General features: G+C 42.7%; 1 protein-coding gene and 1 pseudogene across 2 annotated transcripts in view; one reads left to right on the top strand and one right to left on the bottom strand.

Moving 5' to 3' along the window:
- Positions 1-27873, bottom strand: part of LOC132488550 (A-kinase anchor protein 13-like) — a 180899-nt gene that overhangs the window by 79323 nt on the left and 73703 nt on the right. The window contains exons 5-13 of one of the 2 annotated variants that reach the window (XM_060096846.1): positions 26649-26814; positions 25588-25655; positions 19652-19768; positions 18023-18603; positions 16182-16265; positions 15862-15948; positions 13703-13851; positions 12350-12437; positions 2553-2697 (exon numbers count right to left, since the gene is read on the bottom strand). In XM_060096846.1, coding sequence (XP_059952829.1) covers positions 2553-2697; positions 12350-12437; positions 13703-13851; positions 15862-15948; positions 16182-16265; positions 18023-18603; positions 19652-19768; positions 25588-25655; positions 26649-26814 — 1485 coding nt within the window. Of the gene's footprint in view, positions 1-2552; positions 2698-12349; positions 12438-13702; positions 13852-15861; positions 15949-16181; positions 16266-18022; positions 18604-19651; positions 19769-25583; positions 25658-26648; positions 26815-27873 lie in introns of those variants that run through there. The other variant, XM_060096845.1, reaches the window with a different exon arrangement.
- LOC132487412 (calpain small subunit 1-like) lies at positions 4962-6075 on the top strand (annotated as a pseudogene).

Genomic DNA, 27873 nt, shown 5'->3' with positions numbered 1-27873 from the left:
AAAACTGTTTCTCCTTAGGACATGTCCAAAAATAAAAATGACCACTGTGCATTACAGAATGTACTTATTTTGTTCATGATGGGAGCAAGAGTTTTTTAAGAGAAGTCACAGAGTCAATTATCATCTTAAACCTGGAGAACACAAAGCCCACGCATTACTGGAAATGTAAAACCTAAAACTGAGTAGATACATTTTTTACTTCAAGGAACAAATTGTCTTTCTTATTCTGTTCTACTCATTTAGAAGAAATGAAAAGCTACCCTTTTCCTGTCTCTCTTTCTCATTAACTGTCCTCTTCCTAGTGGGAAGAGGTTCAGTCAGTAGGCAAAGTAACAAGCCAATAAGCATCAATGAACAAGACCTCTCTCTTCCTCTCACTGAGATCAAGTGATGGTGGGGTCTTCTTTTCTTGAATTTTTGTCCCCCCTCAATATGAAATTATCCCCAACTTGACCTCAGTGGCTCCTAAACTATTTGTTGATTGTAAACTTTAGACCTTGTGCTTTAGTCTGACAAGAGTACTGAGTGGTCCCAAAGACAAAAGCTATGACATACAGTAGTTACGGCAATGGCAGCCCACTTTTATAGGTGCATATAATCATCAGGTTGTGTGATTATATAACCTCGAATGGTTGAGTTCAAGTCATCAACCCAAGATTTTTGTCTATAACTCTGGGTGCTATGGATGTGGTTCAGGTGAGAAGAGTGTTGTTCCCCAAACATGATCCCATTTTTATTCTAAGATGCTTTGATGGGTCCTTGCTAAGTGCCTACAAGCTGATTCAAAGTCTGAAATTCAAAGTAAGAAGCCAGATGCAGTCAAGGCCGGCTGAAGGAGTTTCAGACTTTCTATTCAGACAGGAATAGATGTCAAAGGCCAGTACTCTGTTCCCTGCTTGGCCACTAGCTAAATGTGAGATTTCTAGGCTTCAGTTTTTCCATCTATAAATGATAAAGGTGAATTAGACAATTCCCCAAGCCCCTTTGTATTCTAAACTTTTAGACTAATTGCCACTGAGAATCTCCAGGAGGTCAAAGATATTCTAACAAGGGTAAAGAATAGTGTCTTGGAACCATGGATCATTCCCCCGGACGGAAAAGGCAAACACGCATTCAAAAAGGAATCCTCTTCCCCAAGACTTTTCACGTGCAGGGTTTCACAGGCGAGACAATAAGAACAGCTGTTGAAGGGGATCATGAATCTTGCCTGTTGTAAGTCCCTAAAGGCAATGAGCAAGTTTTACAACAACATGCCTTGTTACAACAAAGGTTGTGATGCACATTTCTTGGATTAAGTTCTTGAGATCTCTAAGTGCTGTACGCAAATAATACTAGTCGTATATCTTTTCCAGTCTGGGAAATAGTAAAAAAAAAAAAAAAAAAAAAAAAGGAAAAAAAAAAAGAATCTCTCTTTAGGCAAACCAACCTATGGAGAGAAGGGCAGATGTCCTTTTATGAAGCAGTTAGCCAAGTGGTTGAAGGTACGCCTTCTCAATGCAGAAAAAATTGTATTTATACTTGAACATTCCTTCTGAGGGGAAAGATGTTCTTGGTTATCGTCTTTTCCAACTCCCATCACAGACTTGCAATGAAAATGCTCATCCTTCAGGCTAAGTGATATATCTGTTTGCTTATACACATATTATTATGAATATGCTAATAACATTTTGCATTAATGAAGAGGGTGAAAGTATTTTATAAGAGATACTTTAGCTCATTAATCCTCAGGATATCCATGAAATAGCTAGGGGAAAGGGATGGTTTGCCAACTTTCTCAAATGACAGGAAACTGCATGGTTTAAGCAGTTTGCTCAGGTTGGTCAAATGAGCCCTGTGCAGGGTCTGATAGGACATCGGAATGCTGACTTCGAGTTTGGACAGGTTGACACTACCCTCCTCTCATAAAAAGATTGTGACCCTCATTTGCAGTGATTCAATACTTTATTGTTCCACCCTTCTTGTCTGCCCTGGATCCTGCTAACAGCCTCCAGCCCGTGGCCGTGGGAACCACTGGAAATGGGGAAGCAGCTGTCAGGTGAACTCAGGGAGTTTTTCCAAGCTTCACCTCCGCAGCTTTCAGGTGAACTCAGGGAGTTTTTCCAAGCTTCACCTCCTCAGCCTCTGCTTCACTCCTCTCAATGTGTCTATGTCCTTTAAATCTGCATCTCAGCTGACCTGCATGGTTTTACCCCATTTCAACGGAATGATCTCATTCCAATCTCATTTATCCTTGCTTAATTTGAGGGCTTTTTAAAGATAGAGCCCCTAAGAAATGTCCCCCTGCCCTCCACCTCCCACACTCAACCTACAGATGAAGAGCACTATATGCCACTGGGGCCTCCAGAATGTCACTGGTCAGGACCTCAGCCTCGAACTCTGTCCAAGGAAGGAAAAGGGACAAATAGAAAGCCACCAAGTTAGTGACAACAAACCCTGGATCCCTTGGAAGGCTGAAGTCCCCACCAGGATGACAGGGTCTCCTGAATGTTTCCAGGAAAACCTCCAAGAGCCCCTTCAGTTGGGCCTCCATAAGGCTGTAGAGAGGAAGTTACCATGAGGGCGGTGTAGGTGTAGGGATAGTGGTAGGCCAGGTAGCAGACATCCTCGGCATGCGGGAAGGTGACGGCAAAGGTGAGGGTGTAATAGCACTTCCCAGACTCTGCCCCTGTGATGGCTGCGTTCTGGCGATAATGATTTCTACAAGAGAAAGGAGAAGAGACAAGAATGAGGGAAAGGTGGGGAAAACAGTCATTTAGGGTTCGAGATGCCATAAACCTTTGGTGTTATATACTAGCAAAACGTCCTTCACTTGAAACACCTGGTAAGCAAAATTTAGAAAACGGAGAAATAGAGAAGTGAGCTTACTGCCAGGTCATGAGCCCAAATCACCAACATCTAGGCTAATCCATCTGCCTCCTAATTGTGGCATCTATGCCATAGGCCTTTCCTTGCTGTGTCTGAAAATGAAGGCTATAGAGTCACTGAACTAGAAAACAGAGGAAAATGTGAATAATTCTGTTCTTCCTGGGATTTTATTAGAGACATATATTTTATTACCCAAATCTGGGTTCCTCAACCCCTGCCTCTCTCCAGATAACACAGAGTCCAGCTCCTCCTTTCCTTTCTGCCTGCCAGACGGTTTCTTAGCAATCACTACCCTATACAGAGTTCCAACTCAACCCAATGTATGTCATCTTGTTATCACTGTAACAACCCATTGTGTGGATGAAAGAACAAAAGCTTAGAAAAATCCATTTGTCAAAGGTCAAAAGGCTAATAAGTGGCCAGTACAGGACTCAAACCCAGATCTGCCTGCAAGGCCTTTGTTCTTTCCACTACACAAGACTTTCTTCCCAAAGGAATACATTTGTCACCCCAAATGTGGTTCAGCTTCTTACGGCCTGACAATCCACATTTTCCTTTGTCAAAGATGAAGCACCAATGTTGATACTTCAGAGAACAGTATCAAAGTAATTTGCACCCAGAAGTACATTCCAAGCAATATTTTCCCCATACGCTGCCAATTACACTCCCTCCTTGCCTCTTAATACTGAGACAGCTGTGCAGGCTTTCCTGAGAAATGTTATCCTCAAGGCTGCATTATAATGCAGAATACACCAGGACACCAGAAGATGTAATTCCACCTTTGAACATTTACAACGTTGGCTTTCTTGTCCATTGTGCTTTGGGGTTTCATTGGGGGAAAGGGTGGGGAGAGGGAAGAAAAAGCAGATAATTATTCTGTGCGTTCTTGCAAATATAAAAAATAGGGATTATTCTTTTCTGCCTTTTTTGCTACCTTCATGACACCTGCCACCAAAGCAAAAAGATCAAGTGAGCAAGAAAGGACAAAATAGAAAATCTACTGCCTGGTTTTGTGGGTTTTTTCAATATTCATAAAACTAAGAATGGGAGTAAGAGAAATTGGTAGTTCCATGGACTATGACCTATCAGGCTATACATTTCTCTTGCATCAGCTTCTGCCAATATGGCACCCTGGATCCTTGGTCATCCTAGGCAAAGAAGGAGATCCCCAACGATGAACCAGCTTTTCAGCATCCTATTAATAGGACCCATATCCTTTGCGACTACAGGACTAGAAACTTCAAAAAGGCAACTTGTTTTTGGTTCTTCCTTGACCGCACTGCTCTGCATGCAGGGTATTAGTTCCCTGACCAGGGACTGAACCTGCACCCGCTTCAGTGGAAGCAGAGTCTTAACCACTGGATCACCAGGGAAGTCCCCAAAAAGGCATCTTTACCCATGGTGCCATCTGGATCTTGCTACCTAATTCAGTCTATTTTCTCCAGATTTCCCCAAAGTGCTATAGTTTCTCCGGAGCTAAGGCTCTGATTATTAGCAAGTATGTAAAGCAGCAGATGGTAACTCAGAAAGCATGCAAACCACATATGCTCTACCTTTATTCATTCTGATTTCAAGGCTCCACTGCAAGCACACATTCAGTTTACACCTAGCTGAACCTAGTCAATTACACCTCTCTTCTAAGTGAAACGAGCCAGTCCACATTTTGGTCAAATGGTCAACATTTTGACAACCAACCAGAATGTGAAATTGAGCTTCACATGCATGAGTGTGAAAACACACACACCATACATATATATTCATGAAGGTAAAAGCAGGTGGAAACATACATCTAGTGCCTTGCCATCCCCAAGTTTTTCACCTACATGCAGTGGAGACAGAGCCTGCATCTCTCCTCAAGATTCATAAGATACCCCCGAGGCCAGTGGGGGTGGTCTCATCTGACATGAGCCTTGCTTAGTTCTAGGCTTCCCACTGTACTAAGTACACTGAAGTCACATCACAGGCACATTCATCCTAAGCAAATTCTATGCTACCCCACCAGCCACCACAGAGAACAAGAGAGAGAGTAAAAATAAGAATATGGAGACTAGCTGACCGGCCGACGCGCGAGCGAGGCAGAATCTTGAGTCACAGCCATGTTCCTGGTTAACTCGGTCTGGAAGGGTGGAAGAGGCGGCGGGGGAGGCGGGGGCCTGGGCGGGGGCCTTAGGGAATGTGCTCGGAGGCCTGGTCAGTGGGCCCGAGGCGGCGGCGGCAGAAGAGAACGAAGCGGCGGCTGCCGGGAACTGCGTGGAACAACCTGCGCATACTGGGCGGGTGCGGAACTGCGTGCGCATACTGGGCGGGGTCATTAGCGCCATTAGCGAGGCACCTGCGCAGTACAACCCAGAGCCCCCGCCCCCTCGCACCCATTACCCCAACATCGAGGCCAATGAGAGTGAGAAGGCACGGCAGTTCCGGAGGCCTTTGCCCAGCTGGCTAGAGAGGACATGGAGGTCAGTGCCACAGAACTCATGAACATTCTCAACAAAGTCGTGACCCGACATCCTGATCTGAAGACTGATGGTATTGGCGTTGACACATGTCACAGCATGGTGGTGACACGACCGGCAAGCTGGGCTTCGAGGAATTCACGTACTTGTGGAACAACATCAAAAAGTGGCAGGCCGGGCTTCCCCGAGGGTGCAGTGGTTGAGAGTCCGCCTGCCGATGCAGGGGACACGGGTTCATGTCCCGGTCCGGGAGGATCCCACATGCGGCAGAGCGGCTGGGCCTGTGAGCCATGGCCGCTGAGCCTGCGCGTCCGGAGCCTGTGCTCTGCAGCGGGAGAGGCCACAGCAGTGAGAGGCCCGCGTACCGCAAAAAAAAAAAAAAAAAAAAAAAAAGTGGCAGGCCATATACAAACAATTTGACATTGACTGTTCAGGGACCATTGGCAGCAGTGAACTCCCAGGGGCCTTTGAGGCAGCAGGATTCCGCCTGAATGAGCATCTCTACAACATGATCATCCGACACTACTCAGATGAGGGAGGGAACATGGATTCTGACAACTTCATCAGCTGCCTGGTCAGACCGGATGCCATGTTCCGTGCCTTCAAATCTCTTGACAAAGATGGCACTGGACAAATCCAGGTGAACACCCAGGAGTGGCTACAGCTGACCATGTATTCCTGAATGGGAGTCCCAGACCTGCCCCCTCATCGCCTCGCTGCAGGAGTCACCTTGGACTCTTCGGTCTCCCCCAGGTTGGATCCTGTTTGCAGTCACATCTTCATGGCTCCTGCGGACCCACAGGCCTTTCTGTTCTCCTAGCCCTTGGCACCCAGATTCTCAGTCAACAGCCAGGGCCCAACATGCTTCAACACACCCTGCCCCAGCACACCCATCTCACATCTACTCCATAACCCCTCTCTTGCATCTGTGCCAAGCCCAACGTTGGTGTTGCTTGCATACCCCAAGGGCCCTTCTCTCAGTTCTGGGAGGATCACTCCAGTCCCTACACACCCTGGCACACCCATTCAGTTACCACCCAGGCAGCTAAACTCCAGGCCATAACAGGCCACATGCCCCAGTGCCTCTGTCTGTATTCTGCTCCCAGCCTGCCAGGCCCAGGAGGAAATAAATGCACCCTAGTTGCTGCTCTCTCTGAAAAAAGAAAAAAAAAAGTATGTGAAATTCCCATCCCTAGGCTCTTTCCACCATTCAAACCAAAACTGGACTCCAGGCAGGGAACAGCTACAGTGAAATAGAGAGAGAAATAAAATAGAATAATTTTTAGCTTTTGAGCTTCTGTGAACCAAGGTTCTAGTGATTTAAGGAAAGTTGGTAGTTTGGGCTATAAAATCTACCTCCTCACCCTCCCAAAACATACACACACACACACACACACACACACACACACACACACACATCTGTTGTACACACACCCTTGCTGTAGCTTCATGGGCAAGATTGTCGTGGGCAAGACTAAAAGCTCCCCACTAATAATCCAGCCCTCTTCAGGATGGTTGCTGATGGCTGGAATTTAAGAAAAATGAAAATCACCTCATTTAGGATGAGTTTCAGCTAAAGGAGATTCACTTGCTACCCTAATCCAGGGTCTACGCTGTAGGTGAAACTAAAGCAAACGTCAGGCTTCCCCACTGGAGTCTCCTGGTGGCTACATTGTAGTGGCAGAGTCCTGGAGATGACTCCACCTCTAGCAAAGTTTTCCTCTTCAGAAACCTTTAAACTTTCCCAAGATCACCTTCTTCAAAGTGAAGTGTTCCATAAATCTCCAAAGTGAAACACTTGGCTTGCTACAATTAGATCTGTCCATGATAAAGTGAGATCCTATCAAGTTCTTTTTGTTTTCCCAATTATGATATGAACATACTGAGGGATGTTTGCAAGGCAGTAACATTCATCCTTTATATTTCAAATGGTTCCCATGTTCTTCCTTTGTATGGAACTGCTTTCCTTCTTCCTCATTTAGCCAACTCTTCTTCCTCCTTCAAGACTCAACACAAGTGTTTCCTCTTTCAGGAAGTCTTCCCCAATATCCACCCTTTTACATAATTCTTATCACATTGTGCCTCTCCCTCACTGCCCATGCTTTATGGCAGGGATTATGCTTATTTGTCTGTCTATCTTCACGCTTGGCACAGTACCTGGACTTAGCAGCTGTTCAACTAAGGCCTGTAGAATAAATGGACCTAAGACTCTAGAAGTAATCATTAGAATACTTGGCATATCTTCTCTCTAATCCTAATTATATCCTTTCAAGGTATTATTATGCACACTCTACAGACTGGGAAAATTGAGATGTTAAGTGTCTTGAGGAACTCCACGCAACAAGCACAATAAACAGGATTCAACCCTAGGTGTGGGCTTACCCCAAAAACAAGATTATTTTTCATTTTATCACCTGTCTCCTAAGAACGGAGAAAAGGACAAGAGGTCTTTTGGTTTACTTCAGCAAGCAAGAATTGGAGTTTCGGTTTTCATAAATCAGAGATACCTATAAACCTGAAGTCTAAAATAACAGAAGGAATGTAAAATAATCCAGATGATAGCTAGTGAGAAAATTATTCATACCACTATGATTCTTTATGTCACTGGTATTTGATGCCACTAAGAAGCTTCTACTAATTACTAATAATTGCTAACACTCACTGGACATCCACTATGCACCAGACACTGTTGTAAGATTTCCATGTGCTTTATCTCATTTCACTTCATCCTCAGCACAGATTTATCAAGTAGATACCATTATTATCCCCTTTTACTGATGAGGAATCTGAAGTTGAGAGAGGCTGGAATAATTTGCCCCAAGGTCACATCATTAATGAGTGGTAGAAGTTTCACTCCAGAAACTTTCTCTCCTTGATCTGCTCTTCTAGGCGGAGAAGAAGCCTGGTGAAAATCAAGTGTGCTCTCAAATATGCCAGATCCTAGATGCATGTTGGGTCAAAGATGATATGGGTAGATGAGCCATTCCACAGCTAAAAGGCTCCCCTTTGCTTTTCCATTCTCTGAACAATTTATCCTTGGAAGGGTCTGCACTTTTAAAATCATAAAGCTTTCAATGAAGCAAGGAGCAAAGTACACAAATGCATGGTTATGAACTCAGTCTCCTTCCATTTGTACGTTAAAATATGCTGGGAAGTCATTTTTTTAAATTTTATCTTTTAATTTTATCTTTTTTTTTCTGTGTGTGCATGAAAGAAGCAAATGCCAAGACAGAGAGTGAATTAGATAAACTTATAATGACGATGGCTCTGTTTAACATGGGAGCATCATTTCACTTAACAGGATCTAATAAGGCAGGGCAGTCAAGTCACCAGGCTACCCTGTTTCTACAGAGTTTCTAATATTCTGTATAGCACCAAATCTCTCTCCTGAGATCCCTGGGAAGGATGCATGATGGCAGAGCTCTTGTATGACATTCATCTTCATGAGTGAGCTGTTCCATCTCCTCTCACGAGCAGAGATAAATGTCAGAAGAGATCAGCTGTTGTGTATTACATGGCCACTCTGAGCATGCAGCTTCCCTCCCTCTGCCCTTCAGCACCAAAATTACTTTAGACCAGAGCTGGGAGAAAATTCAAAAAGGTGTGAGGCTGTGTACATTAGAGGGAGGAGCAGACCGCAGGGAAGTAAATAAAGCAGGAACTAAAACAGTCCTTGCTTACTTTTACAAGAGGCGTGGAAAAATAAGCCTGCCCATTTCTGTTCTTCCCTCTGGAGGATCCCTTTTGATTTTCTAGCTTAGGGATCTGCCAGGTGGGTGGGCGAGGGGGTGGGATGGGGGGGAGCAGGTACCCCAGGGGAGGGGCAAGAAGATCACATCTACTGAACACAGGGAGAAGATATTAGAATTTCTCTTTAAATTTATTATGATCTAATAAGGAAGAAAGAAAGTTGTCTAAGGTTTAATATGGGGATGGACAACGCTGCCCCTATGCTGTCCAAGTCAAGCTACTATGATGAATAATTATAAAACAAGCTAGATTACACTATAGCAGTCTTATCCATTCTTCTCTGTTGTTTTCCAGGGCTGGAATATGAAAAATGCATTACATTTTATATCTATGGTTTTCATAGGTCAGGTAGTTTAGTATCGACTGCTGTACAGTAGGCTTCCTGAGGGAGGGATGAGAGCAGCTCACCATCTCTCTCATTCTTTAGATTTCAGCTTCTGGCAAGGTATTGAAACTTGCAGAAGACTTCTCTGGTGGATTTACAGATTATATTATCTAAATTAAACTAAACCCTGAAATATAGATAATTAGTATCTTCTAAATTCTGCTTGGAATTCAGAGATTGATAATAATATTACATTTTAAACACAAATGACCGAGAAAATGAAAGAACTGACATGGCCTACTTCCTACCTTAATATTAGCTCTTTCTCAAGAATTCTTATTTGTGTAAAAATTATCTAATTAGATTGGAGAAGTTAACCACCATTTTTCAAAATTAGCCAAAAGGCAATTTACAACTATATTTTTCATGGTAAACCTTAAGGGTATAGGATGCCCTGAGTTACCAATAGTAAAAAAATATAGAACAATTTGACATTTAAAATTTAAAGATTTAAATTGAAAATTATTTTTCTCATCTTTCCCCCATGTCTTAAAATTCGAAACTTTCTGCATGTTTTCTAGTATGCATAATATATTAGTATAGTAAGGCATGTATAATTGATTTTTTTAAATTATGAACAATTCTGTATTAAAAGTGCATGGATTAGTATATCTTATCAAGATAGTTTGGAGATCACTTTCTAAGTGATGATGCTCCGACCCACAAAGCAGTTGGCCCACCTCCTTAACTGATCACTGTTGCTATCACTTTTTGAAGGAAATGGATATCCCATTCTTTCTGAGTACTCTTTTCTTTCACCCTCCCATAGATATACTCAGGTACCATGGCTCATGGTTCTCTCCACAATAAGCACCCTGGCACCCCCTTTAGAACATGGTACGAAATATAAGAATGTAATAGAAATAAGACTTCTGAGTTCCTGATGACATATTGGAGACAAAGAAATAGGAGGTAAAGTTCTCCCAAATTAATACATTAGAGAGCATAAAGTCAGGGATGAAGCCAAAAAATCTTCAAAAGCAGATCAACTCAAAGACTGTGATGGGTAAAAGAGAGAAATAAATACATTGTATAATCTAAGACATTCTACGGTAGGGAAAGGCACTCTGATTTGCAGTTGAATAGAGATACACATAACATATCTATCCTGTTGTTAGATCACGTTATTGGAAATATGTTAACACAATGCGGTGAATTGGTGTAAAACAAACTATGTTATAATGTAGCAATCTTATCCATTCATCTCTGTTGTATTCATGGCTAGAAGATGAAAAACGAATTACATTACACATTCATGGTTTTCATGTTACCCCTCTGTTACTCTTTAATCACATAACAATTGTCTTGTTCATGAATCTAAAAGCTATTAACATTAACATTGTCATTCTTTAGGCCAAGGCTCTGCTTTGGGATGTTTGATTTCTTCCTTTTCCTCTTGGCAGATTCTAAATCCCCTTGAGCCCACGCCTTATCCCCCACCTCCAAGGAAGCAGCCTCCAGGGACAGCTGCCCCCCCCCCCCCGCCAAAGGATGCTGAATGTTATGTTTGTCCAATCTCTTACTAACCTCCAGATCCAAGCCCACTGCAAGCCGGGTCTTTCATGTTTATTTAGAATTACTATTTCTCGAGGACACTAAAAATTATTCTTGACACACCAAAGTCCAAATTTATGCTTCCATTATTTTCCCCTACAGCTGTGGCCCCTGTCACCTTGAGATGATTTTAGTCTCAATCTCTTTGGACCATAAGAGGATCCTGAGAGTCTGCAGATAGGTGGGTCAGAAAGTCATTGCTATGGAAAACCAACAACATTGTATGGCTTTGCTATTGTTCTGAAGAATATAATGAAAATACTACCCAGGTCCATATTCTAATACATCCAAGACTAAAGACTGCTGACTCTTTCATTACAAACTGTTAGCCCATCTCTGTGCTTTATAGACTATCCTTACTTCTATGGTGATGATTGCCCTTGTGTCTGATAGAGCAACAAGATTCTTGACCTTCTTATCTGTCAATGCTCCTGTGCTTATAGTCTCAAAAGCCAAGAGGCATAAGCATTTTTACTTTCTTTGTGATATTTGCAACTATCCTGAACTCAAGAATGCCTGATAATATTTTTAGGGGCCTCCTGTCATCTCAGAAAGAGATATAAATTACTTTATCCAAGAAAATAAGTACTAGCGTATCAGTTTTTTATAAGAAACCAGCAACAAAATAATAATTAGCTACATCGTTTCTACCTGTCCACACTCCCTATCCTTTTTTTGTCTTATGAATTTGTATTTTATTTTCTAGCAAAGGAAAGTGCACAAATAAGCAATTCATGGGTCTGGAATGCATGCATGTATTTTATCAAAATATATGGATAATTCAAATTTCATTACACCTTTACAGGATACATTGATGGAAGTGGCTACTGATCAAGAGTTGAAGATGAATTCCGAAAATACCTTTCTCTTCTATTTTTTCCAAAATGTATCTTTCTGTGGAGCAACAGTTACTTAAGTATATTTCTCACATATTCATGTTTATCTGCTTTGGAAAACTGAAGCATGGGATGGATAAGAATTAAGTTAGAATATCTCACACTTTTTGTTCACTGGGACCAATGGAAACAGGAAAAGAACTGAAGCTTGATGCACTAATCATAGGTTGAGTCTATATAATAATATCCAACAGTAAGGTCTAAAGGTTTTAAGGTGTTTAAATAAGAATAGATGACTTTTCAGAAAACCAAAAGATATTTCTTGAGGTCTACTGTGGGTGCCATTTCACACGCTTAGGCTTCTGAAGGACAGAGCGTTTGCCACTGGAAGAGTGACAAGTACAGCAGACAAGCACAGATTGCTCAGGTTTGTAAGATTAACATGGAGAAGCAGGAAACTGAGAGAGAACAGAAGAGCAAAGGAAGCTAACAACGCTCTAACTTACTTGTAATAACAGATTTCATAGCCTGTCCGTACCCAGGCAGGCCTACCAAGAAGAGCCTCCTTCACAGAATACAGAGTTGGCTGCATCCCTACACAAAATAAAGGCAGGATTAATCCATTAGGTGGGGGGTGGGGGGAATAGAAAAGGAGAGCTGTGGTAGGTTGAATAATGGCCCTCAAAGATACCCAGGTCTTAATCCATGGAAGCTGTATATTAACCTTATATGACAAAAGGGACTTTGTAGATATGGTTAAATTAAGTATCTTGAGATGGGGAGATTATCCTGGTGGGCCCTAAATTCAATCACACATGTCTTTCCAAGAGGGAGGTAGAGGGAGGTTTGACTACAGAGGAAAAGCAATGTGGCCGAAGCAGAGAGATTTGAAGATGTTATGCAGCTGACTTTGAAGATGGAGGAAAGGGCCATGAGCCAAGGAATGTGAGGAACATACCTCTAAAAGCTGGAAAAGGAAAGGAAACAAATAATCCCCTAGAATGTCCAGAGGAAGCATGGCCTTTCCAACGCCTTGACTTAAGACCAGTGAAACTGATTTGGGACTTGTGGACTCCAGAACTGTAAGAGAATATATTTGTCTTCTTTGAAGCCACAAAATGTGTGACAATTTGTTACAGCCGCTGCATCAAGTGGATACAAGAGCCAAGGCTCACCTTTTCTCTTTCTATACCAGCAAGAGTCTATTTAATCAGTACAAAATAGAGGTAATGTCCTATGCCTGGACCTGGAGCTACGGGGAATATTTTTTCCTTACTCAGAGCCACTAATACATTAGTATGTGAGCCAGCAATAACACACAGAATTTCCCATTTCTAGAAACATTCAAAATAAATATGGGCTACTAGTCAGTCATTGTCCCTTGAACGCCCCCTCTAAAAGTGCCACAGGTATTCAGGAGAATTTAAACTTTCTCCAGAGTTTTCTGAGAGTGTAACTCGGTGTTGTCCAATGGAATTGTGCCGTTTGCCTGTCTGTGACAAATATCAACAGATCAGTACATTGGCTTCTATGGGTTTTAGGAGGTGGAGAGAAGGAATAAATGAGAGGGCTCACTGGCCTCAAAAAGTTCAAGGTGGGGCAAGGGAGGCAGGAAGCGGCGGAAAGTTAGGTGAGGTATTAACATTTCATAGCACAGGGAGAGTTTCAAGCTTCCCCTCCCATAGTAGCCATTTACCATAGGTTGGCGGCCGTCTTGCCATACCTGGCAACCAAAACATGTCAGCCCAACTTCAAACCCTCTGCAACCCAAGCAGGGCTTCTGATAATAATTCAAGCACTCAAAAGTGACATCATTTTTGGTGTTATTGAGAAAGTCTCTATTTCCCAAGAGCTCATACCATAATTGAACTGGCTGTTGGCCTTCTCACAGTTGATAATGTTGACGCGATAAGGGACCGCATCCCTCATACCGCTCACCTTGAAGTAGAACCACTGCTGGTGCTGCGTGCTATTCACATCAGCATTGATCAGTAAGTCGTACTCCAACCTGCAAAGTCAGAAGCAAGATCAGAGGGTTAAAAGCCTTTAAGAGAACTTCCAACACTGAGAAATCTATACATCTCAGGTTCTGGATGATGGATGTAAGATCCAGGATCTTGGTTGGCTGGTAAGTTATAGTTATCATCCTTATCTCACAATGTTGGACAGAGGCTTTGGAAATTTAAGGAGGGGGGAGCAGTGTCCTGGTATTAGAAGGGTCAGTTATACAACTATAGCCTATCTTTTTATTAAATGGTAATGAAGTTTCTGTCCAGCTGGAAAAATGCAAGTGTGCTATATCCCAGAGAAAATGTGGTCACATCTGGTTGGATATGCCATTACTATTTGATGTTAGACATGACTTCTGAGCATCAGTCTCCTCAAATGAAAAATAGAAATAGTGTCTAGGGACTTCCCTGGTGGCACAGTGGTTAAAAATCCGCCTGCCAATGAAGGGGACATGGGTTCGAGCCCTGGTCGGGGAAGATCCCACATGCCACAGAACAACAAAGACCATGCGCCACAACTACTGAGCCTGTGCTCTAGAGCCTGTGAGCCACAACTACTGTGCCTGCGTGCCACAACTACTGAAGCCCGTGCGCCTAGAGCCCATGCTCCACAACAAAGAGAAGCCACTGCAATGAGAAGCCTGCACACTGAAACGAAGTGTAGTCCCCCACTGGCCGCAACTAGAGAAAGCCCGCACGCAGCAACAAAGATCCAACACAGCCGTAAATAAATTAATTAATTAATTTTTAAAAAAAGAAATGGTGCCTAAACTTGCAGTACTGTTTGTAAAGATTGAGTAGTATAATATATGTAAATCCCCAGCAAGGCAACAAACATGAATTAGACTAGCAATGAAAGATTTGTCTGTTTGTTTTTTCCCTTTTTAACTGATTTAGTTTACGTGAAGTAAAGTACACAGATCTTAAATGTACAGCTCAACAAGTTTAAGCAAATTCATCTGGATACACCTGTGTGACGACTCCCTGGATCAATATGTAGAACAGTTCCAGCACCCCAGAAAGTCCTTATGTGTCCCCACACAATCACTATGTCTCCAAAAAATTACTTTTTCAAGCTTGAGCAACAGAATTAGCAATAAAGCTTTGACTTAAACATTATCATCAGGATATTTCATTTTCAAAAATATTCTTAGCCCATCCCCTTGGCATGCTCTTTGAGTTGCTCTTTTAGAAAGGGCAATGGTTTTGCCCTGATTCGTTCATACTCTCCTACTCTGGCCCTCTGATTAAATGGCAGTGTATAGTGAGATTTGTGGAAGGGGAGAGCTTTGTTGAAGCCGTAGCAGAGCAGATGGTGTCCCACCCCTCCCACCGTCGCTATAAGCAACACACTCTAACCACTGAACTCACCATACAATGAATGAAGCTATAGTTGGCACCATAGGGACACCCATGAGAACAATTCCAGGAAGTCTATGACCCTCCAATTGTCTGCTATGCCCACAATGCTCTCGCTAAAAAGTGATCATAAAAAATCCTTGCCTGTAAGTAGGTTTGTTTTCTGTCATTTGACTCTGTCACCCAGACCACAACTGATGAGTTTAGGATTCTACACTCTGGCCAAAGGCAGATATAAAGAGAAAGACCTGAGTAAGGCCAGGAGCTTAGGCACAGCCTGGACTGCTCATTTTCCCACTAGGAGATTCCTAATCAGGTCTTCCCTCCTGGATCCTTGGAACTTGATAAATGAAGAGAATAAATAATAAAAGCGGGAGCTGTAGGAAGAAGAAGCTGAGATAGCAAACAAGAAAGAGAAGGAGGCTGAGGAGGAATCTTAACATGCCTGCCTTTCCCTTCTCCATACCAAACAGCTCCACTTGTATTTGTTATATGTTGGGCTTCCTTGAAATGTTTCACGTACCAAAAAAAAATGACTTACCACTCACCACGTCCCAAAAAGGGAAAACTTCGAAAATGTCTCCTGGGAGGGGGATACAAAACAGGGCTGAGCCATACTGAGTATGGCCCCTGCAGCTTTCCTTACTTACTCACGCACTTGGATGGCTTTGCGAAGATTTCCAGACTCAAACTTGGAGAAGAACCGTAAGCAGTCAGAAGTGGTGTCTTGCAAAGGCCTGTAATGAAATAGAGAACCTTTGAACATAGGACTTATTGCTATTCTTGGGCACAGTTTAACATTTCTTAGAGATAAACTTTCTCTTACAGATCTTTAACCCGAATTTTCACTGTGTTGATTTTAGGAGAAGGAATGGATTATTAACTTAAAATATTCTTATGCTCGTGCCATTAAAAGGATATTCTATACTCCCACCACCCCCTCATTCCACTGATGTTCAAGACCACCTACCAAGGCTCATCTAGACTAAAGACAACTTTATTTATAATATCGCTTGGCTGGATGAGCCTCCGGACATCCTCAAATATTTTGATCCTGGAAAGGAAAATTGAAAACATTTTAAGGGTTGGCCCTCACTCCTTACCCCATTCATCCTATGGTCATGTGGGAAGGGCCTTGGGACTCATCAGAGAATTATGAAAGAAAAATGTGATCATGATCCAACCTTGAGCTGAATGAGTACAAAAAGCACCACCCCTCCTTCCTTTTCTTCTTTATCAAAAAATAAAACTACACTGAGCAGTAGGAATGTAGGAAGCAGTGATGCCAGATTTTCGTTTTAGGAGGATTCTCTACTCAAAGGAGTTTTGTCAAGAGCATTTGGGCTGAGGGACTTTGAAGCCTCTGGTTGTGTGAATAAGAGGGCCCTCTGCACTAAGACACTTTTGAAGGAGACATTAGGATTGCTGATGGTCTGGGAGGCTCCAATAAGCCTTTGAATTCTTGTGTCATTTATAGTCCTTGGTTCTGTTTGCTCCAGAAGACTATGGTCAATCTTCTCTCTGAGAAACACCAATATCTGGGAGACTTAAGTAAGAGGGAGGAAGGATACCTAAGGGATATTTCAGATTCCCTCCTTGAATTTCTGATCCAGGTCTCTGGGGCGGGGAGGGGTAGGAGAAGGGGGAGGGAAGGTCAAAATGAAGCCTAGACTCAGGGGAAAGATGTCCTGTCCAGTGGGGAGCTGTTGCTGGGCCAGCCCCTGTGGTGTGTCTCTCAGGAACTTGAGCATGGAGATAAGGTCAGAGGGGTGAGGTCAGAGATGTCAGCCAGGAGACCAAGTGGAAGCAGTTCTTGGGATCCACCATCAATTTGCTGATGAACTTGCTAACAGTTAAGAAAACTTACTGCTATGCACACTTTGCTCCATAGACTTAGTGTATGCATACTTAGTATATTTTCTGGGAAAATCGTTTTCTCCTTGAGTTCAGTAATTTTCTTTTTCATCTCACTATGCCTATCCAAAGGCAAAGCTCCGTTTCATGCATCCTGGGAATAATCCATCACACAACATTTCTTCCCTGCAGGATGCATTATTTTTTTTTCCTTACAATCCTCAGTGATGCAGCAAAACTATTCCCCAAGCCAAGTCAGGTTCTATAAGGTTGGGACTGTGGGATGGAGGTCCACCACCTCCTCTCATTAACAAGAGATCAGATTCCAATTTGCAGTAAATGAGAAAAGTGATCCCAAATAATCCATACTTGTTTTTTCCTGAGAACCTTCCCTTAAGGAATGATCCCAGTATTTGGAGAAACTGGATAATCTTTCCCTTTTGTAGGATTTGCAATGGATATGGGGTAAGGGGTTGCATTAGAATCGTCTAAGAAATTCTTTTTGTGGAAACACATGTCTACCACCACCCTACCCTTGGCTCTGAAATGTCCTAGTAGGGAGGCAAGCTTGTATATTTGGCGAAAATTTCCTTAAGGTTTTTTTTTTTTTTTTTTCTTTTGGTGGGGGCGGTACGCGGGCCTCTCACTGTTGTGGCCTCTCCCATTGCGGAGCACAGGCTCCGGACGTGCAGGCCCAGTGGCCGTGGCTCACGGGCCCAGCCACTCCGCAGCATGTGGGATCTTCCCGGACCGGGGCATGAACTCGTGTCCCCTGCATCGGCAGGCAGACTCTCAACCACTGTGCCACCGGGGAAGCCCTCCTTAAGGCTTTTAACATGCTGCTGACTAATGCTCACTTTCCTGAAGATAACAGAATTATCTGTACAAACCATTCCACCTACAAAAATACTAAAGAAGAAAAAATACATATAGGTCCCAAGTTAGTAGCACCATCACCTTTGGACTCCACATTTACGTTCCAACACGGACTGGGCAGAGAGAGGTGGACAATGCCCCCAGAAATTAGGAAATGCCATCATTGTGAAGTCAGACACAGATCTGCTTCTTCTAGCTTTGGCCATACAAAGATAGGGGTCATGGAAGGCGATATGCGTCCGATGTGTCTGCAGGAGCTTATCTATTAATTCAGTAGCTTCTCTAGGTCTAGTGGAATTGGAAAAGGAGGCACTTATCCTTGGGCAGGAAATCGCATCTATGTCCCAAGCATCCTCTTTGAAGGACGCCTGAACGTCTGAGATTTCACTTCCGGAAGAACCTATCCCAAGACCATTGGATTGTGCATTTCGGTATGGGTTCATTCCAGGTCCTTTTTTGGAGGTTAGATGTATGTTGGACCTCCCCATCTTCACTCTGCTCAGAAGGGAGGTCTGGACAGGGACTTCTCTTTCTTGTCCCCAGGAGATTTGGTCCTTATTCAAGCAAAGCCCTTTTGGGGAGGCAGCAGTCAGAATGTGGTGGTGACTGGCACACCGAGTCTCGTCCAAGTTCAAACCACCTCCAGGTTTGGACTCCAGTGCCTTCAGGTTAAAAGTGGAAAAGAATACGTCAGTGTTTCTGTCCAAGTAGAGAATACAATCTGATCCCTGTCCTCACTCTCTGGGCACAGAGCTAAGCATAAATCCTGTGCACTGGAAAACTTTTCCCAAAGTCAGTCAAGGAAAGACTAAGCTTCAAGAGTCAAAGAAATGGCAGGATCCTAGAAACGCACACTTGGAAGGGGCATTTGGTGGGTCTAGTATGAGTCTATGCAGTACATGAAAGCCTCCTACGACACCCCCAAACATTTACAGCCTGGTTGAATGACTCATTTACAGAAACTTCCCTGTATCCCAAGGTGGTTCCTTTTATTTGAGGATCATTCTGATTATTTAAGAAAAATTCTTTTTTACTCGGAATTAAAATTTCCTTCCCTGAAACTTTTACCCACCAATGCCTTTCTGCTTTCTAGAGTGAAATACAATATGTCAGCTCCCTTCTATAAGTGACTTAGCATGTACCCTTAGATATGGCCAAATTCATGGTTTATTAAGAATCATAAGAAAAGAATGGAAGTCCAAAAGCAGGTCTAAATTTTGGTGGGAGCAACAGCAGAAGAAGCAGCAGCAACCAACCACTGGATTAACATGACCAGGTATAAGGTGCTTGATTTGTTTCTGCTAACAACGAAACCCTAGAATCAGGCTGGTCACCTTCAGAAAGCCATCTCATACAACCATCCCACTCTCACAAGAGAACGATTAAGTCACCATGAATTTTCACTTGCTTTCCCAGGACATGAGGGTAAGGCACCTTGCCCACCAGACAACAGGCAGCAATGTGAACCTTCATCCTACTTCCTTCCGAGGTGATGGGTGTCAGAATGTATTGATAGGACCCTTGCATGCATCCTATCTCTGCCACCTTCTCATATTTTTGTTTAGCCTTTTACTTCCCTCTCAGAAAGATCCCAGAAGCAGAATGCTAAAGATGAGCAATGTTTTCCATCTGGAGGCCAGTTTGGATGCCCAGGGTCTGCAAAGAACCCATTAGCATCACCGAGGAGTAGAACCACGGCATACATTCTACCTCAAAACTGCAGGAGAGCTCAAGACACATCGCCTCATATTGCATCAGTTCCTCTTCAGGTCGATCAAGACCAGGTTTGGAGCTCAGTTTGTTCACATCTGTTTCCAAGGCATCATCCTACAATGGCACATTCAAAAAATATGTTACAATCAGGAGAGTCATCCTGAGAAATATCGAGACAAGCTACAGATGGGACTTTTCAGAATCCTGGGACACAGTTTCCTTGCCTCCAAGTTATAGTGCTAGCCTAGTCAAGGATAATTTAATATGTAAGGTTGTATTTTTTAAATACTAAGAAAGATGATAATTTTTCTCAGTGTTCATGTTAGTATTTATCAGCCTTCATCATAAATAATTTATGTAAAATGAGATGAACTATGTAAACAATGAAGCACAATACCAAAGAATTGTTTTTATCTCATCACCACTGTCTTTGCCATAACTGTAACTGTTGTACCTATTCATCTATCTACCTATTTAGGTCACTCTTTTCACAAACGTTTAATGAGCCCCTACTATGAGTGGGCACTCTCCTAGGTACTAAAGACTCATTGATAATTGAACAGACCAAGGTCCATGATTCCATAGAACTTGCCTTCTAGTGAGAAAAGGAAGACAGTAAGAAAGCAAACAAATGAGCAAGGTAACTTCGAACAGTGATAAATGTCATGGGAAGAATGAGAGGTGGTGAAGTGATGGTGAGTGAGGCTGGGGTACAAAGAAGCTAAGGAGGTCACTTTTTTTTTTTCTTTTTTTTTGCAGTACACAGGCCTCTCACTGTTGTGGCCTCTCCCATTGCAGAGCACAGGCTCCGGACGCGCAGGCTCAGCAGCCATGGTTCACGGGCCCAGTTGCTCCGCGGCATGTGGGATCTTCCTGGACCAGGGCACGAACCCGTGTCCCCTGCATCGGCAGGCGGACTCTCAACCACTGAGCCACCAGGGAAGCCCGGAGGACACATTTTAACAATAACGGCCAAAAAGGCAAAGACTTGGGGGAAGAAATTACTAACAGAAAAAGAAAATAAAAGCAACTTAAATTTGCTTACAGAAAGAAGGTGGCTGAATGTATACACTCATATACAAGAATTCATACATATAACTGAATCACTGCTGTATAGCAGAAATTAACACATTATAAATCAATTATACTTCAATAAAATAAATTAAAAAAAAAATTTTTTAAACAGAAAGTGGCTGAAGCATAAAGAATAAGAGGAAGACTGTAGGAGTCAAGATTCCATACGCAGGTATGGTGCTGAGCCTTCCAGGCTCTGGGGAGGAGGTCGTAACCTCCTACTATACCTTTATCCCTTTGTACATTTAAAAGTTTACCGAATCACCACCAGCCTTTTCTTCGTTGGGATGAATAATACCAGACCTTTTATTTCTTCTTCTAGATCATCATTTCATAATAGTTTAACAGTGATGGTGACTGTCCTCCAAACACTTCTGTATTTTTCAAAGGTTATAGAATGTTACAGAGAAAGGACATAGTTCCATCTCTTCATCTTTCTGTGCCTCTCCCAGATCAAGTTTCCCTAATAAAATGAAGGGGGAATCCACCCTATATTTTAGGAATCTATTTTGTTAGTTAAGGAAAAACCTGATAGTCCTGAAAGCCTGGCTTATTCTTCCTGAAATCAAATAAATGTGGAAAATAAATGTTATATTCCTGGGCTTCCCTGGTGGCACAGTGGTTAAGAATCCGCCTGCCAGTGCAGGGGACATGGGTTCGAGCCCTGGTCCGGGAATATACCACATGCACCGGAACAACTAAGTCTGTGCGCCACAACTACTGAGCCTGTGCTCTAGAGCCTGTGAGCCACAGCTACTGAAGCCCGCACACCTAGAACCTGTGCTCCTCAACAAGAGAAGCCACCACAATGAGAAGCTCGTGCACCGCAACGAAGAGTAGCCCCCGTTCACCGCAACTAGAGAAAGCCCGCACACAGCAACGAAGATCCAACGCAGCCAAAAAAATAAATAAATAAGAGGGTTAACATAATTTTTTTTAAAAATCATTTTAAAAAATGTTATATTCCTGATTCGGGGATAGAGTGCAATATTCCATCCATCTTCTGCAATTTTCCTCCAAGCTTTAAATTAAAAGAAATATAGATCCCATGAGGTTGATATAAGGAATTTTTCAGATACAGCGCATACCAGGCCCAAACTCCTTAGCCTGGTATTGGAGATCCCAACACTTATCCTTTCCAGCTTCATCTGTCAGATCTTCCTTCCTTTCACCATCTCTGCTACAGCCTCAGCCACGCCCCAAGGTGGCACCAATAGAAATGCAACCTGGCAGGCATTGAGAAGCATCTCCCCACCAACAAGTAAGGTTGGTACGTCTGGAATGAGGAGCGTCAGGTAACCCATGAGCTTCAGCCTATCTAGGTGACCTACTCAGCCTTAGAGCAGGTGTTAGCAAACTATAGCCCACTGCTTGTTTTTGTAAATAAAGTTTTATCGGATCACAGTCATGTCCATTCATTTATATACTGCCTGCGATGGCTTTCTCAGTATAACAGCAAAGTGGAGTACTTGTAACAGAGACCATCTCTGGTCCTCAAAGCTTGAATCTTGGCATCTGAATCTCCAGGCACTCAAGCAGGTTGTCAACTACTTCTGTATTTTATAAACACCCTTTATAAATACGCTTATATTTATTTAGGAGTGGACCAGCTTCTCTGTCCTCACAGCAACCCAGAGAAGCTTCATCATTTAGGATTTTGGTACCCATCTAACCCAGATAACTCCCTCCCTCCTCAGGTTCGACCCTTCCAATATTGACTTTCCCCAGCCTTAGATTTGAGTTCAACACCCTTTTAAGGTGCCGATTCAAACTCTGGTAGAGACAATCCCCAAGTTTACTAGACTGAATTCTTTGAAGATAAAAACTATGTCTTATTTGCTCTTGTATCATATTAACTTCCCTAGGAACTTAGCATGCCGCCTCACATATGGATCATATCCAAGAAAATACCTGAAAGAAATAAAAAGTTTAAGAGGAGGAAAGGAGGGAAGAAAGCAAGGAAGAGCTTGAATTCACCCTTTCTGTCCTCCTCTTCTTCAGTCTGTCCAAATCTAATGTTTGTGTTCATTAAGAAAAAAAAAACAAACATGGCCAACTCCTCGTCTATATTCGTTGTAAGTTCCTCTTTCCTTATGATGACATTCAGTTTTCAATCAAAGAACAGCACCCAACTATACACTCTCAAGATTCTTTACAGATATAAGTTCCTTTTAATCATTCTTTCTAAGAGGCTTCTCCCAATTGTTAACTAAGATTTTCAAAGGAAAAGGCCACAAGTTAAAGGCCTGCGTCCATTCTCTGACCAGAAATAAATACTCTTGGCTTCTTGCCCACATAACTTGCAGCAAATGCTGTTGGGTTCTCCAAGGGAAAACCCGGTTCCCTGTCTCCTGCTATACCCCAGAATCAAGCCCTTACTCTGATGTTCCTCTGTTTCTCCAGAAGGCATGCTCGCACACTTACTTCTCACCTTCTCCTCAGCTCGAAGGCTCTTGACGAATTATTTCCAGGCCCTCACTTATTTGTCTTATGCTTCCTTCCCAGCTGGATTGATTTATTTGTTTAGATTCCTCTCCACCCCAACCCACCAGCATCTGCAGAGTGGGGGTAAGGAGACGGTCTGAAAGCTCTCCCCCGACCCCATGCTGTGTGAAGTCGAGCACCAGCCTGCAGCTTGTCCCTCCACATCAGATACAAGAGGTGACTGATGCTACACATCAAACATTCAGCTATCAAAGAGCCAGCAAGAGGGGTGGGAAAGTGGCATTGATGAATGACTGCAGCAGCACAGTATTATTCAAATAATTCAGCAAGTTCTCCATAGGCCTGCATCGGCAAGTCACAGCAAAGAGCCAATTTGCTACTGATGACTTCAGAAATGATTCTATTTATCAACAAAACCCTGAGCACACCAGAATAGCAACAGCAGCCTTAACCTAGAGACCTGGCTAAGAGGTAGTCCCTCTATGTCTGCTACTACCATTAGCAAGGTGAGTGATTATTATGACAGAGAATGCAAAAAGTCTCTCTCTCCCTAGGCAGATGTGTAGATGGAATGGTATGTAAAAAGAAAGGAAGAGAGGGAGGGGGAGAGGAGGATGGATGGATGGATAGTAGATAGATAAATAGACAAGTAGATAGATAGATAGATAGGTAGATTTTTTAATCCAGATTTCATCTCCAGGAATGTCATAAAAGGTAGCATTTACTTCTCAGTCTTACTTTGCAGATGTCAAAACTAAGGAACCATAACTTGAAGGGACTTGTCCAAGTCCATGTCCACCAACAGAGATGGAGACAGAATTATAACTCGTAGATAAATTATCATTATTCTAGAGCAGTGGTTCTTAACCACAGGGTGATTTTTGCCCCGCAGGGATATTTGGCAAGTCCCAGAGACAGTTTTGATTCATGACTCGGGGGCAAAGGGGTGGATGTCACCAGCATCTTGTGGATTGAGGTCGGGAGTGCTGCTAAACATCGTATAATGCACAGGACAACCCCCCATGACAAAGAATTATCCAGCCAAAATGCCAAGGTTTAGAAACCTTTTTCTAGAAATGCTGTCAGTAAACTATGCCCCACTGTCTGCTTTTGTGGAACACAGTCATGCCCTATTGTTTACACATTGTCTATGGTTGCTTTTGTGCTACACCAGCAAAGTTGAGTTGTTGTGACAGAAACTGTATGGTCCACAAAGCGTAGAGTAATGATTATCTGACCTTTCATAGAGAGTTGGCTGATCTCCATTCTATAGCATAGGTTATTATTGATAGAGACTAAAAGGCACTACTTCCTTGCTGGCCAGGATACGTGCCATACAACCCAAAGGAGCACAGTTCACATACTCCAAGGTAAATGGTATTGTACAACGCAGTGGTCCTGTGTATAGATTGGGTAGATAAGAAGAGTGACTTACAGGGCCTCCCTGGTGGCGCAGTGGTTGAGAGTCCGCCTGCCGATGCAGGGGATACGGGTTCGTGCCCCGGTCTGGGAGGATCCCATATGCCGCAGAGCGGCTGGGCCCGTGAGCCATGGCCGCTGAGCCTGCGCGTCCGGAGCCTGTGCTCCGCAATGGGGGGGGCCACAGCAGTGAGAGGCCCGCGTACCACAAAAAAAAAAAAAAAAAAAAAAAAGAAGAGTGACTTACAAAGACAGTGGAGATCTACTAGAAAAAGTTTCCTAGGAAGTCTTTCCATGGTCTCTTTGCCTGAGTATCCTTCACATTCATTAAATACACCAACCCTAAATGTCTACCTCAGGCTTATCCTGATGGAATATTAGTGCCTTGATAATAGATAGCCCCTGACTTGACAATGGGATTGTACTGGGCCTACCAAGACAAAAATGACAACTTGGAAATCAGTAACAGTAGCCATCATTTAGTGAGCATCAGTATCTGCCAGGACTTAAAGTGGAAACGCAAAAGTCCATCCTTAAAATTTACCCTGGGCGGGACTTCCCTGGTGGCACAGTGGTTAAGAACCTGCCTGCCAATCCAGGGGACATGGCCCGGGAAGATCTCACATGCCGTGGAGCAACTAAGCCCATGCACCACAACTACTGAGCCTGCACTCTAGAACCCGCGAGCCACAACCACTGAGCCTGCATGCAACAGTTACTGAAGCTCGCGTGCCTAGAGCCCGTGCTCTGCAACAAGAGAAGCCGCCACAATGAGAAGTCCATGCACTACAATGAAGAGTAGCCCCCGCTCACTGCAATTAGAGAAAGCCCATGGGCAGCAACAAAGACCCAAAGCAACCATTAATTAATTAATTAATTAATTAAAAATTCTGAAAAAAATTTTACCCTGGGCTTAACTGAACATAGAAAGGGACATTTTCCTTTGTAGAATTATGAATGTAGAGATCATTAGAAGCAAGGGCTAGTGTACCTACTTCCTCTTTCACATCTTCAGAATCTGAGTCTTTGTCCTCTTCTTTGTCTCCATCATCTTCAAAATCTTCTGAGTGGGAAAAAAAAAAAAAAACAGAGGTGAAATGGATGAGGCTTCCCCTTTGCCTTGGATTGAGATTCTCGCCACCCAATGCTTAGTACTTCCCACAAGTAAGGGGCCATTATTAAGTGTACAGGATCCCAACACACGCTTACACTTATCAGATGTGTAAATCACGCGCACATAGGTACGTGAGAGCACTATATCATGATGTCTAAACTGCTGTCCCACACTGAATGCAAAATGAGTGCAGAATAAAATGACACATGAATACCATTCTGGCTTCCTTCACCCAATGTAGAAGTATTTACGCAACTTCTATGTAGAAGTATTTATGCAACTAACATTGCCAGAGTTTAGTGATCACGTAGATGCCAAAGCTGTTGTAATGTAGACAGCACTTTGATTGATTCCCTAATTTTAATACGAAGGAACTGATTTAAAACAAAAGTCCACAGAAAGCACCCAGTGTCATTGTGACAAGATGATGCCTATGGAAAATCTGTTCCCTGGAAGGAGGACAAGGTTGAAAAGCACTAGTATCTTCTGACAACAAAACCTTCTCGGAGATTGGATAATCATACTTTCAAGTATTCTAAAATGACTTGCATGGGGTGGCAAAACAGCAAAAGTTTGATTTCAGTTTCATCCTGAGGGCAAATTAATTCCAGAACCAGTCTGTATGGTGGAGGGACTCCATCATGGGATCGCAAATACATTTTTTAAAATCAGCTGAGATGACTCTACAGGCATTCCATAGCTACCAGGCAAAGTGCCAACAGTTAATAATTAAGGACAAAATTAATAAGCTTGGTATTATGAAAAACTAGCTTTCTCATACATGTCTCTAATTACTTATTAGATAATCACAGTTGATCTGTTAAAAAAATTGATTCTACTTTCATCCACATTCCGCTGAAATAGTATCCAAATGCAAAAGTTCATCATAAAGCTCATAACTATGAGCAAAATAAGTACAGAAGAACTACCCACATACTTTACCTTCAGTTAGAACACGTGGAGGTTCAGAGGTGGTGCTCCCAGGGACTGGGAAAGAATAAGCACTGCTGGCTGTGACCAAGGGAAGTGGACTCTTAGGGTAGCATTGCCTCAGGATCTGAAGCACAAGGGAGATGAGAGCCTCCAGACTTTTGTCATCCAGGCAGTTCTGAACAAAGAGAAGATCATATCAGACACTGACATCTTGTGTGGAGTCCCTTTGCTATAATGTTATTTTAAGTAATGGATTACACGCAGCCTAAATGGACAGTAATAGCCTTAATGTAGAACTTCTAATCTGAACATGCTAATGTAGAATTTTGTCTAACACAGGATCTGCTTTGGTCCAGTGTGTAATCTGCATTTTTATTTCTCTTTTACAGCTAATATATTACTGGAATGAATGTAGTCTGAAAATAGACTTCAGAGACTTTCAAGGGATGCTGCACCTAAGGTAAAACATGGTCCAGAATAGCTGAGGGAAGAGGAGGTAATGGCATCTTCCTTCAACCATCCATGTGTTGTTGTGAATTATTGCCTAAATTAGAGAATGAGTAGCTGAATTGATAGAAGTCTTACTTTTCTCTTTTAGCTATGATCTGAAGAGAAGAATATCAAGGAAAAAGATAAAATATGAAATCAGAAGAAAGACTAAGAGAATCCCAAGTACCTAAATCAAATAACATGCTTCTTCTCAAAGCCCACAGTGGTGATCTCTCTTGGTATCTACACAAAGCAAAGAAAAATTGGGTTTGCAGATGTAACATTTTGATACTGATGGAACATGACAAGACCCTTCTTTTCAGACACTGTGAAAAATGTAAGAACAAGTTTACTAAATTGAGAGACAGAGAGTTGGGAGTAGTCAGTATGTCTTTGGCAAAAATATGGCCATTTTCTGCAGTCCCTTAGTAAATGTTTTGTCTACTGACTTGATACAGAAAGTTGACTAATGTAAGCCTCCAGTTTGGTATTCCTAAGGGGTCTCCATTAAGCTCTAAGGCCAAGAAGTCATAGTAGGAGATATGGAGGATGCTTAGAACATGCCACAGGGCAGTGACTGTCTACAATTATGCCATGAATGGTACCTCCAGGCCCACATTATGGGCTGCTCCACAGGAAAGAACATGGAGGAAAAACATTTCATAAAATTTAAGCCATGGATTCACGCTACTCAAATGACTCCAAAGTAAAAAAAATGTAAGCCAACTTTCAAAACAGAAATTTC

This window comes from Mesoplodon densirostris, chromosome 4 (genome assembly GCF_025265405.1).
Source record: "Mesoplodon densirostris isolate mMesDen1 chromosome 4, mMesDen1 primary haplotype, whole genome shotgun sequence".
Taxonomy (NCBI): domain Eukaryota; kingdom Metazoa; phylum Chordata; class Mammalia; order Artiodactyla; family Ziphiidae; genus Mesoplodon; species Mesoplodon densirostris.
Note: the sequence above shows the minus strand (reverse complement) of the source record. Positions and strands in the feature narration are given on the sequence as shown.